The sequence below is a fragment of the Adiantum capillus-veneris genome, chromosome 22 (assembly GCF_014529385.1).
Source record: "Adiantum capillus-veneris isolate H3 chromosome 22, ASM1452938v2, whole genome shotgun sequence".
Classification (NCBI taxonomy): domain Eukaryota; kingdom Viridiplantae; phylum Streptophyta; class Polypodiopsida; order Polypodiales; family Pteridaceae; genus Adiantum; species Adiantum capillus-veneris.
In genome coordinates, this window is record NC_140952.1 from 126,894,876 (window position 1) to 126,916,970 (window position 22,095).

A 22,095-nucleotide genomic window follows, 5' to 3' on the forward strand; every position below is an offset into this window, starting at 1 on the left:
CTCCATCTAGGGCTCCTATCCTCGAAGAAGTCCTCTGATCACAAGCTTCCCAAGGAGTGCTCTACTTTGCCGTGCTTGTTCAATGATCCCGAACCCTCCCTAAGAGAAAGATAAAGTGATGACCTACCAAGAGACCTTGACCCAAGCCGACTGTGTGTCTTGCCCTGACGTCGCACAAGAAGTTCGGGATCAGCCTCTCCAGCTGGCTGATGCAATAGCTTGAGAAAATCCAGCAAGACGTGATTTACCATATAGTAGCCCGTAGCACCTGGTTCGCCACCACAATTGTGCCAGCACGAGAACGCCGTGCTGAGCTCCAATGGAGCAGTTTCCTCCTGATGGAAAGGAGGAGAGGAGTGGTTTGTTGCTCTGGTGGTGACAGTTTCAAACCAGCATGATAGCCCAAGTAGCGTACTGATATCCCTGGAGGGATCCACAGAAAACCCTCTCCAGGCGATCAATCGAGCATGGGACCACTACCAACGCTAAAAGCCAAGCCGACAGCTCCTTGCTGGATAAGGACTCTCACGTGACTGGACGTCGTCATTTCAGTTAGACGAGTCACCATGTTCCAGTCGCTAGTTGCACATCTAGCTACTGCAATCAAGAGTTGGTTGGTGCACAGCGACCTCTCGGTAGTATGTGCCGCTTGTGCCCACTGCCCACCCACTTGAGACTCAGCGTCACTGTCTGTGGGACTGCCCCATGGAACAGCTAAAACGGGCCCATAAGGTGGTAGACTTTGGCTTTCACCCGAAACTTTATATTAACTTTACAACACAAAGGAATTTCACGAATAAGACTGTGACTAGAATTCAACACTTCAAGACATTTCATGACTTGGTAGCTAGGGCACTACCAAGCAGACAGTGACACCCTGTTGGCCTTCGGTATTTCTTTATTCTTATTAAACTTGAGAAAAACCTATAAACTTCTACAAGCTGTCCCACTTTTATCGGGCTGAAATTCCTCTAGTCTAACCCGATTTCGGCAACATAACCACAATAGAAGTCTCCACGGACAAAATCCCAAGTACTCCACGCACTTTAGAGCACTTTACAAGACCTGGCGAGAAATTACAGCACCCAGAATTCTCTGTTTTGCGCTTCGATTCGCGTGTTGATCACTTCTGTGGATAGCCCTCGAGCTCTCGTACCTATAGGATCGCTTGCCCCTTGAATTAGACGAGATTCCTTGCGGGAAATCTCTCTAAATTGTCATGTACAAGCACCCAATGCTTTCCCGAGGCTCCCTTGGCAAGTAAACGGACGCTTCCACCTAATCCTCACCAAGTTGTCCAAACATGTCCATGGCTGTAATTGCAAGTTTTTGACCCAATTTCACCAACATAACGGAGCGAATATCCCTGTAGGTCAACAAAAGTACACGTCAAGGACACTTTCCCTTGGCAAGTCAATTTCACCATGCTTAATTTTCTGTTTTGCCACTGGTTAGGTGCCTACTGCTTTGTACACGCATCCAAAGGCCTTTCCGAGGCTCCCCTGGCGATTCCCTGCAGTTTAGGTGCGAAACCCTAAACCTGCAGAAAAACACAGCAGGCTGTAATTTTCTGGTTTGGACCGTTTTGAGCGGAGCAATCACGCCTACGCGTGTCTCAGGTACTCCCGCACGCAATGGGACAGTTTCCTTGTAAACCGAACGAGTTTTCACGCGAGAAAACTCTCCGTTTTCGCATTCCTTCGCGATGGAACTGTGCGTACCTGAAGGGGATTAGCAATTAGCTAATCCGGCTCCTGTACAGAAGGCTCTTGCCTTTGCAAACGCGCATAAAACCCCCAGAATTGTACATGGTCATCTAAGAAGCCCCACTAGTGGAGCATTACCATATGTGCAAAGGGGAGAGAGAAACACGCGAGAGCAAATCGTCGCACTATATAGAGCAAGGGAGAAGGCAAGCTTTCCATTAAAGCTGACATCACCTGCACCCACTACTCACACACACACTAGCACTCTTATGAGCTGAAATCAGTCCCCCTCTTTTGAAATGGGCGCCCCCTCTTGCTGATGCTTCTCGCAAATGCTTCTGGAGCCGCCATGTGTCCCTTATGCCTCTTTTAAGTTAATTTCCTAGTACCCACCAACTTATAAGTGTCGCGAGGGGCCTAAATCACTTTGAACTGAGCCTAGATACCCTTTTACTGCTCGGATTCCAATGTCGACTAGCCCGACCATCTCGTGGCGACATGCCCTTCCCGACTACGGGTGAAACTCTCGGCCGTCGGACGTTTCACACTGGCCACGCAACAACCGGCTATTTGTGACTTCAAAAAGAGGGTCCCAAAAATTAAATAAAAATCATCGGAAAGAAACCAACAACTAAGGTTAGAAGTTGCCACATCCTCGTGACATACCCCCCTCTTGAAATCGCAAACATCCTCGATTTCATGCCATATATACATGCCATTAATGATCTTGTGTTGTTAGCACGCTTTTATCATCGCATGTACCCGCAGGAAAGGTCACGAAATATAGATACAAATGACTTAATGAGACCTTCATACTTTTGTCATTTCATCTACGATAGAAGTGAGCATAATACCTTTAGCATTTCTAGAACAGTGTCCACTTCTATTGCATTGAATCCGTATGTACATTTGATGTGCTAGCTCTATCATTACCCCTCCTTTGAGCACGTTGAGTTGGGACATAGGTAGGCTGTAACCCAAAGGCCTCAAGGTAAAGCTGCAATACATTCCGTGACTCTAGGAGTTCACACTCTTCCATCCACTTTCCATCCGTAGGTGGATAGTTCTTGAACTTCCCCAAATAGCGTCTTGCAACCTGTCCCTTAACTTTTCTTTCTTTTGGCCTGTGTTGCAAAAGACTCGGCTGAATCTTCAGCTTTCTCTTCTCTTTCACACTCCTAGGAAGCTTTAGGAGCCGCTTTTGCAAAGGACCTCTTTGCTAATCTTTTCTTTCACGTACGCCCTTTCGCGTTGCCCTAAAACCCACTGTCTTCTCCCTTCAACAAGGTATGACCAGTGTTGGCAACTTCCATAAGCTAAGTAAGGGTAGCCACTTTGTTCTTTGTACAGTAATTTCTGAGTCCTTTACGCAGCCCACAACAATACTTCTCAATCTGCTCTGTCAATGGCACAAACTTGTAGGAGGTTACTGAGAGCAACGCTTTGAAAAACCTTCGATTGTACTCCTGTAGGCTCTTGCACCAAGTAACCGCAGTGAGTTGGTGCTAATCTGTCATGACATCAGCTTCAAATTCATTTAACAGCCACGCAGATGCAAACATTTGCTTGAAGTATACCCATGTGGCAGATGCCTGTCCTTGCATCAACAGTGTCGTCCACCATGTAAGCGCATTGTCTTTCAAGAAAGTGGCATCTTTTCTGACCTTAGAGGCCTCTGTACCATGATGCACCTAGATGGCAATGCCGCAGTACCGTCCACCAGTGTGGTTGTTTCCTCCTCCCATTTCCTGATTTAGCCATCATTGTACATATCTTGTCTTCTCATTGACTCTCCCCACATGTTGATGTAGCCCTCTCTAGCAGGGAATCTGCAAAGAACCAACCTTCTACTTAAAAGATACTTTTTAGAAAATCTGTAGAGGGAGCCCACCACTCTAATAGATGGAACACATAAATCCAACTGTATGGACCTAGCAAGAGGAGTGCCAGCGATGGAAGCTCTCGTGCAATGGGTCCTTTGAAATTTTCCGGTAACCCCACATTGGGGGAGGTTGTGCATGTCCTCTATACCAGAGAAACAACCCAAGGAGCTAGAAACATCAATCTCTTGCCGAGATTGAGAGGAGAGCCAGCCAACAGGGACGAGGCATAATGGTCTTGAGATAAAGACCATGACCACAATGCCATCCCGTCCCCAATGAAAATAATTCCATCTCTACCTGCTACTTCAAAATTCACAGTTGCCTGAAGCTAGTCGCTGATAGAGCTGCAGCGACAAGAGAATCCCATCATTTTACATGTAATAGGGACCATTTTTTGATTGAAGAGGTTTTTCCCCAGTCAAATTACGCTGCAACATATTGTCCCATTCTAAAGAGATAAAAGAAATTCAAGCCCTTCCAGATAAGTAAGGGAAGTTTGGCTGTAGTTGGGAAATGTGACTAGAGCCATGCACAAAGTCTTGACTAGAAACACAAGTGGCACACTAGGACAAAAAGGTAATCCATTCTTTGAAGGTGCTTGACAAGATCTAACACCAACATCATCACACAAAGGGAACACTTATAGAAAAAAATTTAACAGTAAAAAATGTGGGTCGAGGGTTGACATTACCACTAAAACCTGTCAGTTCAATGTAGCCTCTAGTGTTAGCTGCCTATCAACAGGATGAAAAACATAGGTCATATGGTGGACCTAACATACAGAAAGAAGAAGAAAAGCAGATAATATTGGCTTTCTTGCAGAAAGAAAAGGGAAATCACTAACTAAATTGAAAAAGTAGTCCTTGATTTTTTCCAAAGAGACAAGAAGACAAGTATCTCGTTACATTCAAGAACCAGGTTACAGAGCTCAAGTACGTAACATATACTTTGAATGACCAGTTTTACAGAATGTTAAGAAGTAAAGCAAGATAAGCCTCATCACATCAACGAAGAGTGCATAACCAACAGGAAACACAATAGAGTATCACTAATGATGACCAACACACTGATATGGTGGACAAGATAGACAACACAATGGATTTTCCAGCAAGCACTGGCCAGCTCATCGGCAATGGACTAACAGATGTTCTCCAATGATTCTTCACTAAAAAGAAAAAGTGGAGCTCAACACCATGTGCAGAGTTGTGATAACAAGAGGATTAACAAAGAACACTTTTCTCCTAGAGACTGAGATTTATTAGCCTGAAACTTATGGTTTGGACTGTTTATCACAAAGCAAATCACCACCTGAACCACAAAAATGGCTTACCAATGACAAGTGCTGTAACCCACTGGCATGAGTATAACCATTGTCCACGTTTTATCCAACCCACATAACACAGCAGTATTAGTGAGCCATCATTCGAGCCCAACAATAAATAACCAAGAAAACGAGCCTTTCTTTACTCATTCTAAGATGGACAACCTGACAGAAAAATTGGTTTGTCCTCTGTACGTGCTTTTGTGAATGCCTCTTCACCCCAAGGAAACCAATCGACCTGCACAGGAAGTCACTAGATCAGTTGTTTTCACCAGAATAACTTTGGCACGGTTATATTCCTCATAATGCTCAATGTCACTCTGCACTTGTATCAATCTTGCAATTCAAAAGCCTTTTGCAGTCGCAAGAAAAGTTTGCATCTAATGGACAGAACAATGGCGTAAAGAGAATACTCACTAAGCTAGGCACCTTGGGTCAGTTTAAACTGAAAAGGGGTTGGAATGGCTTGCTTGCACTTGATCAAAAATTATCCCATCTTGCACTTTTCACTACTATTGAATACCCAGCCACTTTCAGTTCTCGTAACAAGTAAAGGCAGGATGCCTTTTCCATGAGCTATGGTCTATGTTGTATGCAAAAAAACACCATAGGATATTACCTGTCCCACTCGGACTTATGATCAAAGACATAACGTTGTACCAAGTCAAATACCATTGCATTGTGACCTCTCCCTGACCATCTCTCCAACAAAGAAAACATGAAGGAACCTTCAGGGTAGTCCCCATATTTCAAACAATGATTGACAAAAGAAGCTAATTATGGCGATCCCTGTCATGTTAACAAGCAATGGTATTTGAGAGCATGTGCCAACGAAAAACCTGAGAATTTCAATTACAACAAACCATACGGGAAAAACAACAGTGATAAGAGTTACAAAAGATGGATGATGGATAAAAGGCTAGGGACAAAGGAGGTAGGGATGACCCTGGCAGAGATTTTGACGAGCCACCCACATTTCGACGAGGACGCATGCACATAGGGTTAGATGTATATGCTGTTAGTTTTGAATCCCCCCCCCCCCCCCCCAAAAAAAGAAACACACACACACACACACACACACACACAAGGCCTTAGAGATTTGGAGTATGATACTAGAGATTCTTTGGTAGGGTTGTCACGTAACACATCCCAACCCTATGTATCCGTGGACAAGCTACACCATAGCAAGGTTTTCGTCAAGTCCAGTCAAGTTAGATTAGAAGTGATCTCGCACTTTTCTGAGTCTATTCGTAGACCGTGCATGCCCAGTCACTCACTGTAGATGCATATCCTCTGGTTGCACACTGCATAAGCATAAGCATTTCCATCAGATTCCATCAGAGTCAGTTTGGGGATTTTTCAGATGACTTTATCCCATTTTTTCCTATTTTTAACATTTTTCACTTATTTATTAAGTGACTTTTGTTGCGTACTCAGTAGGGCAAATTGGGTAAGTTAATATATAAGCAAACCCAAGTTAGCACAAATTGGCAGATGAGCAAAGACACGGCAGGCTTCCCCAAGCAACAGGTGTCCAACCCTCTCTCAGCAAGACCCTCTCCAACCCTTGGCGAGGCCACTCCCCTTCCACAACGTTTTTCAGCCATCGCCATAAGGACCCCTCCATTGGCGTTTATCAGAGCCAGCTATCGCCCCCCATGCTCCTTCATGCCTGGCGCTTTTGCTATCCATTGGCAGCAGCACAAGGAATTTACTAACGCTAGCTTTCTGTTGCAGATCAGTGGCGTTTTCAGCACTAAAACGCTGCAAGAAATTCAGCCTTTTAAACCTGCAGTAAAACCAGCCACAGCGTTTTTCAGCCATCCCCATAAGGACCCCTCCATTGGCGTTTATCAGAGCCAACTATCGCCCCCCATGCTCCTTCATGCCTGGCGTTTTTGCTATCCATTGGCAGCAGCACAAGGAATTTACTAATGCTAGCTTTCTGTTGCAGATCAGTGGCGTTTTCAGCACTAAAACACTGCAAGAAATTCAGCCTTTTAAACCTGCAGTAAAACCAGCGATTACCATCAGTTCAGCCCTTCAAAAACGCTACAGATCCTCAACGTTTTCAGCCGGCAACTAGCACTTCAAAAACGCAGCAGAACCCTAGAACCAATGTTTTCTTTCAGCCTTAAAGCATCAGCAAAAGCAGGGAATTTCAGCCACCAAGAATTTATTTCCCACTTGCTAGCCTCGAAGACCGAACCACCCAAAGATCATGGGAGTATGTCACAAAGTGATGACGTGGCGGACAGCAGAAACCCTAATTTCTGCCAGAAACCCTAAAATTCCTGCAAACCCTAATTTTTGCCAAAAACCCTAAATTCCGGAATCGCGGAGGCGGATTATTATTATAAAAAAAAAATTATTTTTTTTTTTTTTTTTTGGAAAATGATGAGCGACGCGAATTTTGCTTTTGCTTTTTTTTATTAAAAAAAAAAGAGAAAAGACTCTCTAAGAGAGAGAGAGAACTGATGCTTTTGATTTTAAAAGCTTTTGGGGCTCTGCTTTTGGGCATCCCTTGTAACCTTTAAATTAGTGGTGAGGGCCTCACTTCTCAGAGCATCTGGACGCAGAGTCTGAGAGTGAAACCCTAACCGCTCTCTTGTACTTTGATGATTGATTAATACAAAAAGAAATACCGAAAGGGGCGCCAGTCTTTGGGGCCAATATCTCTAGGCACGGAACTCCGCCGGGCCAGTGCAAATCTATTGTGATCTGTGAATTGTTTTGAAGTGGTTATTTGGTGCTGTCGCGGTTGATTCTTGACTTGGAGTGTCCAAGTTTGTTACAGAGTTCCTCTCGTGGTGCAAGCCACGATGCGGATTCCAACAACCCAGTCACCGAAAAAGTGACTTTCAGTAAGTATAATGGTAAGATGGATGCTACGGTGATTCATTCTTGGTTGCATCAATTTAATGCTTATTTTGCAACAACTAAGAAAACAGGAAATAGCAAAGTTTTGACGGCCGCTATGTACCTTGCCGATGATGCCATCAATTGGTACCATGCATGGCAAGAGGCACAGCTAGCCGCGCACCTAGAGGCAGCCGACGATTTCACGCCCCTCTCTTTTAGTTGGGCTGATTTCCAAGACAAGCTCAAGGCGCAGTTTATGCCACCTCGGTACCTTGCACGCTTGAAAGAGGATTGGCGTAATCTCAAGCAACATGGTATGCCAGTCATGTCTTTTTCTAACCGTGTTTTGCAGCTAGGCACTCAACTACGCAAGTCGAATGATGAGCGCAAAGAGGCTTTTCTCTTTGGGTTAGACGAATACATCAAGTTTGATGTTGAAGTCTTTGACCCCGCAGATCTCAACAAGGCGGTAGCAATCGCTCTCGCCCAAGAGATGAAGCACAACAAGGGAAAGCCTAAGGAGAAAAAGTCTTCTCAAGGGACATCTCATAATTCTCAGAACACACAGAATGGTAAGAGCGGCAAGAATGGTAAGAAAGGTAATTCTTCTAGCCCTTCTTCCTCTAATTCCTCGGAAAAGAACTCTAACAATGAATCTAAGGGTAAAGGTAAAGCACCTGCAAAACCTAAGCTAACCCCTGATGAAAAAGCTTCTCAAGGAATTATAGGAGGATACATCACGGCGGAAGAATAAGTGATTTATGCTAAAGAAGGTAGATGTTTTCAATGTCATGTCAAGGGTCACATTAAGAAGGCCTGTCCTAAGACAGTCTCACCTAAAGAACCAAAGGCACCCACAACTACCACAAACTCTGTCACAACACAACCTGCATCTTCTCTTGACTCTGACACACACATTGATGAATCTCTCTTGAAGTGTTATGGTCATGTAAAAGGACAACGTTTCATCATATTGTTTGATCCAGGCAGTATGCATGATGTGATTAGTCCCCCTCTTGTTGAGAGAGCCCGCATAGAGGTTAGTCAGAAATCTCCTCTCGAGGTTTCTGCCTTCGCTCCTGGTATGGACTCTGTCATCACGAAGGAATGCCTTGATGTGATGTTTACCGTTCAACAAGCTTCTTTTCGTAGGAAATTTCTTGTGTTTCCTCTCTCAGGATGTGGTATGATTTTAGGCATTAAATGGTTTCGTGAACTTGATGCTCACATTAAATTTGGTGCTAACACGATCACTTTACATTCCGATACTGATTCCCCCCTCATCATTCGTACTGAGGAGGGCTTACATTCTTTGCCTCTCATCTAGCATGTACAGGTAAAGCGTGAATTACGACGAGGAGCACAAGCGGCATTCATTTATACTGCTCTAGTTTCCCAGAGCATTCAGACTCCCTTTAAGTATTCGGAGTTGTTTACGAAATTTAAACATCTCTTTTTGCAGGATGATCTTCCACCTCGTCTCCCACCGGAGCGGCCGGAGGACCATCGCATCCAGCTTATGGAGGGAGCGCAGCCGGTCAGTAAGGCTCCCTACCGTTTGAACAAGTCACAGGAGGAAGAGTTAAGAGCGACAACTCACGGAGTTGGGGCTAGAGGATTCATACGTCCTAGTGTAAGTCCTTTTGCTGCCCCTATTTTGTTCGTTCGCAAGAAGGATGGTTCGTCTCGTTTGTGTGTTGATTACAGGGCATTAAACAAAATGACCGTCAAGAACAAGTTTCCGATGCTTCGCATTGAGTATATCTTGGATAGGCTCAATGGGGCAAAGGTTTTCAGCAAGGTAGATCTCAAAAGTGGATACCATCAGGTACGGGTATTCAAAGGCGACATTTTCAAGACCGCCTTTCGCACCGAGCGAGGGCAATGGGAGTATATTGTTATGCCTTTTGGATTGACAGGAGCCGTGGGTACATTCAATCGTCTCATGGTAGGTCGTTTCGGCGACATGGTAGGTGTATGTGTGTTCATCTTTTTAAATGATATTCTCATTTTTTCTGCATCGTGGGAACAACATGAAAGAGATGTTGAAAGGGTACTAACTCGTTTGGATGAGTGTCAGTTGTACATTGGAGCTAAGAAGTATGAATTTTTTCTTATTGAAGTTACTTATCTGGGTTATATCATTCCTACAGAAGGCGTCAAGCTAGACCCCGCGAAGGTGGAACAGGTTCGTAATTGGGATTTGCCCAAAACTGCATATGATGTGCGTTCCTTTCTTGGTTTATGTCAAGCATATAGTTCGCACATAGATAATTTTGCACGCATTGCTGCACCGATGACTGATGTTTTGAAAGGGGTAAAGACTCGCCATCAACGCGTAGACTTGCCCGAGGTAGCCATTGAGGCTTTCGCAGCTCTCAAGGTTGCGGTGACGGAAGCTCCGTGTCTTATTCTTGCTTCTTGGGATGATCCCTTTGAGGTATGGACGGATGCAAGCAATGTCGCCATAGGCGTTGTGCTCCAGCAGCATGGCCGTCGTGTAGCTTTCCTTAGCCGGAAGCTCAATAGTGCGGAAAAGAATTATTCAGTTTATGGTAAAGAACTTTTGTCTATCATTCACTCTCTTAAGCATTGGAAGCATTTCTTGTATGGTAGAGAGTTTACAGTACACACAGATCATCAAGCCCTCAAGTGGCTCCAGTCTATGCCTAGTGCACATTGGAGTGATCGCCAAGCGCGGTGGTCACAATTTTTTGAGCAATTTGGAGGTTTGATTGAGTATGTGCCTGAAAAAGCTAACCCTGTTGTAGATGCGTTGAGTCGAAAAGGACAGATTTTGGCTCTTGAGTCAAGAACCACATTTTCTATACAAGGTGAGTCTTTTGACAGCATGAAGATATTTTTTCGTCAGCGTCTGTGTGTTGCCCTCTCTCAGGCCAGCCATATTGCACGATGCACATGACTCTCTCAAGGGTGGGCACAGGGGTATGAACACATTGGAAAAGATTGAACGATTTTTCTATTGGCCTAAAATGCGAAAAGATGTGTTTAGTTATGTCACACATTGCACTATATGTCAAAAAGTGAAAGCTCCTCGGGGTAAGCAGCAAGGCCTCCTGCTTCCGCTGCCTATTCCCGAGGGACCTTTTCAAGATCTCTATGGATTTTGTGACTAACTTACCACCAAGTCAGCATTCAAGGAACACTCAATGTTTAACTATTGTTGATCGTTTCAGCAAATTTTGCATGTTGATTCCTTATAAGGCCACAGTTACTGCACAAGATGTTGCACGATTGTTCATAAGGCATTGGTACCCCCTCTGTGGTTTGCCAAAGTCCATTGTTTCAGATAGGGATATTAAGTTTACGTCCAACTTTTGGCGTGCACTCTTTGAAAATTTTGGCACAAAGTTGAATTTTTCATCCGCTTTTCATCCACAGTCAGATGGTCAAACGGAATTTATAATCAATTGGCTTTTGATGTGTTGAAGTCTTATGTTCATGATCAGCAGTCTCAATGGGAGCTCTACCTCCCATTGGTTCAGGCTATTCTCAATGATTTCTTCTCTTCTGCTATTGGTCGAACTCCGTATGAGGCAACTTTTGGCCGCCGATTCCAGTCCACTGTTGACTCGATCGGTCAGTCAAATGCCTGATGTCAATGCTGAGAGTCAGTCATTGGATGAGATTTCTGAGAGTGTGAAGCTTCGGCTAAGCAAGGCTCAGGAATCTTATTCTCGACAGGCTAACAAGCATCGTCAGGAGGTCTCGATCAAGGAAGGAGATTGGGTGTATCTACGAATTATGAAACAGCGTCTTAAGCAAGTTGGAAAGAAATGTCCTAAGTTATCTTTTCGTATGTATGGTCCATTTCCAGTCATCAAAAAGATTAATGAGGTTTCAATGAAATTAAAATTGCCTAACTCATGGTCAATGCACAACGTTTTCCATGTTTCTTGGTTGAAAGTGTCTCAGGGAACACCTCCAAAGGACGTTTCGGAAGAAGAAGAACCGGAGATCATCGATGAAGCAGAAGTCATGGAGCCGGAGCAAGTCTTGTTGCATCGGTTTCGCCATGGTTGGAAGAAACAAGTACGACAGTATTTTTTGAAGTTCAAAGATCGAGGAACCCATGAAGCAGTGTGGGTAGACGAAGAGTTCTTCAAGGATTATCCAGGGTTGTTGGCAAACTACAAGGAAGCCATGCAGCTCGGTACCAGTACCTCACTTTAAAAAGGAGGGGATGTCACGTGACACATCCCAACCCTATGTGTCCATGGACAAGCTACACCATAGCAGGGTTTCCGTCAAGTCCAATCCAGTTAGATTAGAAGTGATCTGGCAATTTTGTGAGTCCATTCGTAGACCGTGCATGCCCAGTCACTTAGTGTAGATGCATATCCTCTGGTTGCACACTGCATAAGCATAAGCATTTCCATCAGATTCCATCAGAGTCAGTTTGGGGATTTTTCAGATGACTTTATCCCATTTTTCCCTATTTTTAACGTTTTTCACTTATTTATTAAGTGACTTTTGTTGCGTACTCAGTAGGGAAAATTGGGTAAGTTAATATATAAGCAAACCCAAGTTAGCACAAATTGGCAGATGAGCAAAGACACAACAGGCTTCCCCAAGCAACAGGTGTCCAACCCTCTCTCAGCAAGACCCTGTCCAACCCTTGGCGAGCCCACTCCCCTTTCACAGCGTTTTTCAGCCATCGCCATAAGGACCCCTCCATTGGCGTTTTCCAGAGCCAGCTATCGCCCCCCATGCTCCTTCATGCCTGGCGTTTTTACTATCCATTGGCAGCAGCACAAGGAATTTACTAACGCTAGCTTTCTGTTGCAGATCAGTGGCGTTTTCAGCACTAAAACGCTGCAAGAAATTCAGCCTTTTAAACCTGCAGTAAAACCAGCGGTTACCATCAGTTCAGCCCTTCAAAAACGCTGCAGATCCTCAACGTTTTCAGCCGGCAACTAGCACTTCAAAAACGCAGTAGAACCCTAGAACCAACGTTTTCTTTCAGCCTTAAAGCATCAGCAAAAGCAGGGAATTTCAGCCACGACATCAGCCCCCAAGATCACCGACTTAAAAAGGAGAGAGAATCCACACAAGACACGGAGTGGCGGAGTTGCAATAGCCCAAATGATGGCGCCCCTTTCGATATTTCTTTATATTGCTTCTACAAAGTACAAGCTCTAGGAACTCTGTATTGCTTCTCCACGCAACAGAATGCCAGAGTGAGAGCCCACAACACATATTTAAGGGCCCTTGGCCTCTCCAAAAGCAATTCACATGAAAAGCAGTGGTTCTAAAAGCTATTGGTCCAAAAGCAAGCGCCCTGCTTTATTTTCGGGTTTAGGCTCCTCAGCCAATGTTCTATAAGTTGGTTCGGTTAGGATTAAAAATCCTAACCCTTTTGTCTTTTAGGCCCCTTGGCCATCTTCAATAAATTTGTCTTTTCTTCTTCTGCTTCGTCTTCTACAAGGGTTTAGGCCCCTCGGCCGAGATCTGCACGTTGGCTCGGGTTACGCTCAAGGAGGCATAACCCCCTTGGTCTTCAGTGGTAGACACGTTAGCAGTTTCTAACATCTCCCCTTTGTGACAGTGGTATCAAAGCTTGGTCACCTCTCTTTTTCTGCAAAGGAGGATGATTCTAAGAAGGAACAGAAAGAACCATGGCGAGTCAAGTGAGAACCGTTGAAGAAGAGCTTCAACAACGAGTGCGAGTTCAACTCACAAAATTGCAACAGTTCCTTACGCTGCCATATGTCCAAAAGCTTTTAGACAGACTCAAGAAACCGCAAGAAAAAGATGTCGATGGGCGTCAAGAAAACATTCTCGATGATAACAACTAGCAGGAGGAAAACACGAAACGAGACGAGTAGTGCCCAACAATTCTCTGGATCAGAACAACCGGCCTACCAAGAGCAAGGACCAAGAAAAAGAACTCACTTTGTTGAATGATAGTAAAGATGTCTATATCTCTTCCCCGTCATACTCTCCTGATTATACTACCTCTACTTCTCATACAGTATTTAAATCCTCCTCTAAGAGGAAAAGTACCTAATACTACTTTACATAACACTAAAGAGAAGAAGCCCAAGATCAACAAGGACAACCACTACTTTGTGACAGTCAGAGTGTTCCTCTTCAGGGGGGGTTCCCATGTCTTGTCTTCTGCTGCTACACTAGGTTCTTCCATCTCAGCAATGATCATCACAGATGGGCTATTGGACGCTCATCTTAGGTTACTTCCTCATATAAATCCTCTTCAGGGACTTATTCTGTAGCTTGCCGCTCCATCAGCTTCCTTGAGTGACTTGATCGGAGTTTCCTCACCCTTGGTCATCATCACATTGGTGCTGTACGGATTGTCGTGTTGTTTTGGCTCGCGCTCCTCATCCTTTTCTTCCGGGATTTACATCTTCTCCAGATTTACCAGGCATGTTGCATTCTCCTCGACAACTTCTCCGCATCTGATGTTGAGGGGGGGCGTTAGATTTTCTTCATCTCCAGATGCTTCGCACACTGTCTACAGGCTCCTCACCACTCACGTGCATTGGCCCTTGGTTGTGGGTTGGCCACCCGTACACCTGCTAGACGAGAATCTCATGCACACTTAGGGTTGTTCAACACATTTCCCACTTTAAACCTGTTTTGGTCACATATTCCCCCATTTATATTGGAGGGTCATATTTTTAGGTCAGTGGGCTATATTGAGGCCCGACCAGCCCCTATTCTCTTATATATAGGAGGGGGGGCACCTTCTTTCTCATTGTCTCATCATCATGTAGAGTTTGCCATCTGGAGGTATTGGACTGTCAGCCTTTCCACCATCATGTCTCTTCTCTCTCTCTCGTGCCATCGTCTTTTTCTCTCTCACCTTCCGCTGCACACTCTGACAAACGATAGATATGTTGTGGAAAGAGTTTGGCCGTACCTTCTCCGGTGATGGTTTTGGTGGTTGGAATGAAGTGTGCCATCTTTGTAAACCGATCCACGACCACTACAATGGAGTCAAATCCTTGTGACAAGGGTAGCTCTACAATGAAATCCATGGAGATGGATGACCATGGCTTGCTTGGAACGGGCAAGGGATGGAGTAACCCATGGGGACGATGACGAGGGGCCTTTGATCTATTGCAAGTGTCACAAGTGCCCACATACTCCTTGATAAGCTTCCACATTTGAGGCCACCAAAAGTCACGTGATAGAAGCTCAATTGTCTCATTAACCCCAAAATGCCCTGTTGATGGAAGGTCATGCCTCTGTTGAAATATCTCTAAACGTACACCTGCCGAAATATAGAGAAGACCCTTATAGTAAATTAGTCCTCGATCGCAAACTATGTCATCTAGTAATCCATGATAATGATAGATATGTTGTAGAAAGAGTTTGAATGTACCTTCTCCGGCGATGGTTTTGGTGGTTGAAATGAAATGTGCTATCTTTGTAAACCGATCCACAACCACTAAAATGGAGTTAAATTCTTGTGACAAGGGAAGCTCTACAATGAAATCCATGGAGATGGATGACCATGGCTTGCTCGGAACGGGCAAGGGATGGAGTAACCCATGGGGACGATGACAAGGGGCCTTTGATCTATTGCAAGTGTCACAAGTACCCACATACTCCTTGACAAGCTTGCAGGTTTGAGGCCACCAAAAGTCATGTAATAGAAGCTCAATTGTCTTATTAACCCCAAAATGCCCTGTTGATGGAAGGTCATGCCTCTGTTGAAGTATCTCTAAGCGTGTTGGACCTGGCAAAATATAAACAAGACCCTTCTAGTAAATTAGTCCCTCAATTTCTTCAAAGTCCTCATTAACACCTTGTCCTTGTAGTAGTTTTCTGATATTCTGAGTAAGTGGGTCCTTGGCAGTTTGCTTCTTCACTTTGAAAAGAAAAGTAGAAGCTTCGGGAGTTTGGCTTATGGTGGCATTTAGCTTAAGCTACTCGGATTTCAAAATCACTTACTCTTGTTGATCAAATGTTGCATCGCCTTCTTTAGGTGCAAGGTAGGACCTTCTTGATAAGGCATTTGGCTTTACCTTGTTGATGGCCAGGCCTATAAGAGAGAATGAAAACAAACCTTGATAGGATACCACTCTACCTTGCTTGGCAACGATTCAAGACAAGGGATGCCATGAAGTATTCTAAATTCTTATGATCTGTATAGACAATGGTCTTATGAGGAGCTCCTTCTAGTAAGTGACGCCAAGTTTCGAAAGAGTCGATGATTGCTAAGAGCTCTTTGTCATGGATTTCATAATTGATTTCTGCAGCTAAGAACTTGCAAGAATGAAAAGCCACTGGATGTACTCGACCATCCTCACCTACTTGGGATAGAATAGCGCAAAGGGCAAAATCTCAAGCATATGTTCCTAGGATGAAAGGCTTTGTAGAAATCTACATGAATTAGTATGGGTGCCGTCGTGAAAGCTTTCTTTAGAGTCTGAAAAGCTTCCGCGGCCTCTGAGTCCCAAACTAACTTATGATGGACTGTCAACCTTGTGATGGACTGTCAACCTTCTCTAACTTTGCATATAACCCCAATGCACGAAGCTTTTCAAGCTCTAACCGCACACGATGTTCATGCTCTTCTTGATCCTTGGAAACAATCAAGATATCATCCAAGTCTATCACCACAAAATAATACAAATACTCTCGAAAGATGTCGTTCATTAAATATTGAAAAATTGATATAGCATTTGTGAGACCAAATGGCATGACGGTATATTCAAAGTGGCCATACCTCGTGCGAAAGCATGTCTTCCATTCATCACCTTCTTTGATCCTGACTAGGTTGTAAGCACCACGAAGGTCTATCTTTGTGAATATTCTTGCCTTGCCAAGGCGATCAAGAAGCTCTGAGATCAAGGGAAGGGGATAGCAATTCTTGACGATGATCTTGTTCAGGTCCCTATAATCCACGCACATCCGGAGAAATCCATCCTTCTTTTTTACAAAGAGTATTGGAGCCCCTGCTGGTGACTTTGAATGCCGTATGAACCTCTTAGCAAATTCTCATCAATATTTTTTTGTAACTCCGCCAATTCATCTTGAGATAGCTTGTATATCTGGCCAAAAGGGGGTTGGATATGGCACAATCATAGGGCCGATGCTCCAGTAAGAGGTCTGCATTCTCCTTAAAAACATTGTTGTAATCCTGATATTGATGGCAATGCCTCCATGCTTATTTCTCTTGACATGTTGATCGGTGTTGCGAATATCAGGAAAGTTCGAAGCTTTTTGGCTGCACGCGTGAAGACCTTGGCTCCAATATATATAAGCCATTTATGCCTTCCCTTCTTCTTTTGGACTTGTCGTGGTTCAATTCTCCGAGCCCTCCAATCAATGCTAGGATTATGTAACTCGAGCCATAGTAGCTCGATAACAATTGGACTGCTTGGGCTTTGTATGATATTGAACGCTTTTCTTGAAACACGCTCCTTTAATGTTACTTCTATGGGACGAGTTTCATACCTGACATCCCCCGAAGTGAGGGGACGACCATCAATGACTTCTAGAGTTGCTGGATTAGACTTCTCCACAAGTGGTGGTATGTCTTGTTCTTTTGCAAATTCTCTATCCACGAAGCATGCCAATGCACCTGAATCCTGCTTCACAATCCATGTGCATATCCGGCATATGGATCTTGATTGGTAGCATAAACTTGAAGAGGGATCAGCGGGCAAAAAGAGATTTTCTTTTGTCTAGCTTTTCTCCAACCGTCCGGTCTCTACTGAGGTTGGACATCCATGTTTCCCGAAAACATTGAGGCCGTTGCACCATGAACCTTCATCCTTCTCTTCCTTGGACACTGTTGAGCAATGTGTCCCCGCTCTCCGCAATACATATATAAGCCATTAATGCGTCGTCGCCTTTGCTTCTCCTGGGCTAAGAGAGGTTGAAACTGTCACGAGACGGGCACCACGTGCCAACGGAAAAGAACAGACTAAACAGACTTTTAGCACTTCTATAACAACTGAACTGAAAAAAAGAGAGAGCACACACAACACAGAGTCGTGGAATCCCACCCCAAAGAATATTGGCCCCAAACCCTGACACCCCTTTCGGTATTTCTTTATATTGCTTGAACTCAGTACAATGCCGGTACTCGCGCTCTGCACCTTCACCCCGAAGAGTGCCAAAGACTGAGCCCTTTGCACGTATTTAAGGCCCTTGGCCATGAAAAACAGTTACTTGAAAATCCTTTAGACTCAAAAGCAGCTTGCCTCAAAAGCAGCTTGCCTCAAAAGCAGATGACCAAAAACTGCCAACCCAAAAGCAGAAATCCGTACAGCTCTGCCACGTCAGCAGCCAACATAAAACACGGAAATCAGTACAACCTGCCGCATCAACAGCCAGCGTAAATCTCGAAATCCATACAGCAACTGCCACGCCATCAAGCTACTCGCAAATCAGTGTGTGTGTGTGTGTGTGTGTCTGTGTGTGTGTGTGTCCTGCTTTATTTAATATCTTTGGGTCACTTGGGCCCCATCGGACGGGATCCCATAAGTTGGTGGGAACTTCTCTTAATGAATAGGCCTCTCGCCAAGACTTTGCAAGTTGGTAAAACTTCTTATGTTGCTTCTGCTTCTTCACTTAGGGTTTAGGCCCCTCGGCCGGGATCTGAAGGTTGGCTCCATTCCTCAATGACTTGACACGTCAATAGTTTGTGACATACCCCCTTCTTGAACGAAAGTAATCGTCCGCGATTACAGCATATCTGCAAAACAACTCAAGTTAGCTCAAAAATTTCTGAGGGACATTCAAGGGACAATCAGTTTTCTCATTCCAAATCGGAGCTCTGGATTTCTTAAGTCGTTGGCTTCCCAGAATAATCTCATCCAATAAGGAGTCTCATTCCAAATCGGAACTCTTGATATCCTGGGTTGTTGACTTCCCAGAAGTATCTCATCCCATAAGGAAGATTCAGTGGTTGGCACATCACAATGCAACACAAATGCTTACATAACAAGACATAGAAACATAAAGTCGCCGATAAACACTCTCCCCACAAATAACCATCCAGGTCCAGGCCATGAGCTATTCAACGACTCCCTCATCACTCCTCCCGCAAATAACCTAAAAAGGTCCAAGCCATGAGATATAGAGGCCTTTTACAACCAAATGCCCTCCAGAACGCAGCCTGCGTCGTTTGGGAGGTGCTAAGAAAACCCACTGCTCAAACTTCTTAATATACCCCCCCCCCCCCCCCCCCCCCCCCCCCCGTAAATAACCACAAGGGTCTGGCCCATGAGTAACAACAATACTCCCCCCGTAAATAACCACAAGGCTCTACACCATGAGCATGAATGAGCGGCATTCTCAAACATCATTTGTCACTACTCCACTTGGGAGTAAAATCACCATTCATTGAAACCAGAGTCAAACAGTTCAAATCGGCACCAAGACAGGTTCAAAACAGATACCATCCATTCCAAACAGGATCACCAAACAAGCTCTCAAACAGAACTCAAACTTAAAAAGCAATCTCGACATCCGTCGAGCTCGAAAAGTCGATTGGCTTTCCATCCTGAAACCTGCACCAAAAATTAGGGTTAGGTTCCTTCCATCAGGTCCTGGCCGACGACACATGGTCCAGCAGCTCTTGGACAGACAGTGATCCTCTAGCGGCAATGGTAGTCCCAAGACATAGCAATCACACCGGACCTCCAAGGTTATCAGCTCGAGAAGAGACACCTATTGAGAGATGTCGAGAAATTTCAAGTTATAATCTGCCAGGGTTTCCATGGCAAGCATTTCAGGATATCCCACTTTGCCAGAAGCTGCAATCTAAAGGAAGATGTCTGAAGGCATGTAGCTTCGAGCAAAAATTTTCTTGAAAGCTTGCCAAGTCCTTGGAGTGTACCGCTTGGTAGCTATAAACATCCACCACTGCATGGCACTCCCTCTGAGAAAAACAGAGGCTTAAAAAATCTTTGATCCTTCTCTTGTAAGTGATCTTTATGGCTTATGCCTATAAGACATGAGCGATGAAGACAGGAGCGCGCCCGATGCGCAATGAACTAAGGGTGGAAGTGGCTAATAAGTCCGGATCGAGACACGAAGATTCTTCAATATCAATTTCCAGTACACTTTGGAAGCACCAGTTTGCTCTGTCTGCTCTTTGGTGGGACCGGTATGCTTTCAGAAAAGCACACGCCTGAAGCTCTAATACAAGTCACGAGACGGGAACCATGTGCCAACGGAAAAGAACAGACTAAATAGACTTTTAGCACTACAACAACAATTAAACTCAAAGAAAGAGAGAGCACAAGCGCCACAGAGTGGCGGAATTCCACCCCAGAGAGTATTGGCTCCAAACCCCGACGCCCCTTTCGGTATTTCTTTATATTGCTTGAACTCGGTACAATGCCAGTACTCACGCTCTGCACCTTCACCCCGAAGAGTGCCAGAGACTCAGCCCTCTGCACATATTTAAAGGCCCTCGGCCATAAAAAACACTTTCTGGAAAAGCCTTTAAACTCAAAAGCAAATACCCAAAAACTGCCAGCGCAAAAGCAGAAATCCGTACAGCTCTGCCACGCTAGCAGCCAACGTAAAACGCAGAAATCCGTACAATCTGCCACATCAACAGCCAACGTACAACAGCTATAAATCAGCCTGTGTGTGAGTGTGCTGGTCCTGCTTTATTTAGTATCTTTGGGTCACTTGGGCCCCATCGGACAGGGTCCCATCAGTTGGCGGGAACTTCTTTTAAAGAATAGGCCTCTCGGCAAGACTTTGCAATCCTTATGCTTCTTCTGCTTCTTCACTCAGAGTTTAAGCCCCTCGGCCGGGATCTAAAGGTTGGCTCCGTTCTTGTTAGGTGCAGCGGAAGGGACTGATCTGTCGTGCACAAATCGCCAAGGCTGATCTGATGCAAAAACGCTAGGTCTTCTGTGGAGGAAACGCCAGAGTAGTTGCGGGGGTTGGTCTTGCTGAGAAGTTGCCTGTTGAGCAAGGTGCTCCTGCTGCCTCTTCTGCCAATTAGTGCTAGTCTAGGTTTGCTTATATACAAACTTACTCAATTTGCCCTACCTACTTTCCAACAAAAGTCATTTAAAAATAATAAGTGAAAATGTCAAAAATAGGGAAAATAGGCTAAATACACTGGAAAATTCCCCTGAAGGATTCTGATGGGAATGCTTATGATCATGCTGTGTGCAACCAGAGGATATGCATCTACACTAAGTGTCTGGACATGCGCGGTCTGCGAACACTCACAAAAGTGACAGATCACTGCTAAATCTAGACTGACTTGATTGAACTGAACCCTGGTCATGCTGTAGCTTGTCCACGGACACATAGGGTTGGATGTGTCACGTGACAGTTCTTCAATGACTTGACACGTCAGCAGTTTGTGACAAAAACCGTGCTGAAGCAATTTGCAAGGGCTCAATGCCTGATTCATGGCGCTCTTGAGGTGTGTAGCCTTCATGTCTCACTTTTGTTTCAGAGTCCAGACCGCGATGGTTTCCCATGACGCCTCTCAAATAATCGGTTATCAAATTCTATTGCTTGAGAGATGAACTAGCTTAATGTGTGAACCTTTGGCATAGTCAATAAAAGATATTTTACATCATCCTTTCATCCCCATCGAAATTGGTTAATGAAATAAAACAAGCGACTCATAAAGGGAAGGTGGCAAAACTTTCCAACCATTACTATGGGCCGTTTCAGATAACTGACCATATGAACGATGTTACATTTTAATTAGAACTATCGCATAATTAGAGGATCCATAATGCTTTCCATGTTAGTTTATTTCAGCCGTATGTGGAACCTTTGCCAAGTCAACCTATTGTTGAGGAAACCCTAGAGATTGAGAAAATAGAAGATATACTCAAACTGGAGCAGATCATTCATCATCAAGAGCGGCCACTAAAGTCCGAGAAAGAATGCATGAAAGTATTTGGTAAATTTCAAGAACTATTCCACTTTGGATGCTCAATGGATGACCAAGCAAGAATTCACACCTTATCCCGAGATTCTAAAATGATATGTACAAGCACTACAGTTGAGGACAATTGTTTAGAAGTGACAAGGATGTTGCTAAATTGACTATTGTATTATTTTCTAAGTAATTTCTATTTTATGAATTAGAATATTTAAATGTGTGCACTTGAGAATGCGTAAGTGAGAAATAGTAGATCTATACACAATTGATAACCATCAGGAACAAACATCTATGATGTGTCATATGATGGGTGACATTAAGCATCACAAAGGAGTTGTTTCATAAGTTCGATGGGAGAGACCCCTAGTGCGTCACAGGATGGATACGGGAGCATCGAATAGGGAATACTTTGTTAGTCTAAGGACGACTGGGTAAGAATTAGGCGTAAAG

At 44.3% G+C, this 22,095-nt stretch overlaps 1 protein-coding gene across 2 annotated transcripts in view; it reads right to left on the minus strand.

The window, feature by feature from the left end:
- Nucleotides 1–22,095, minus strand: part of LOC147430184 (catalytics) — a 143,653-nt gene that overhangs the window by 118,774 nt on the left and 2,784 nt on the right. The window contains exons 2-3 of one of the 2 annotated variants that reach the window (XM_086494685.1): nucleotides 5,076–5,148; nucleotides 4,920–4,941 (exon numbers count right to left, since the gene is read on the minus strand). In XM_086494685.1, the coding sequence (XP_086350811.1) occupies nucleotides 4,920–4,941; nucleotides 5,076–5,148 (95 nt within the window). Of the gene's footprint in view, nucleotides 1–4,919; nucleotides 4,942–5,075; nucleotides 5,149–22,095 lie in introns of those variants that run through there. The other variant, XM_086494686.1, reaches the window with a different exon arrangement.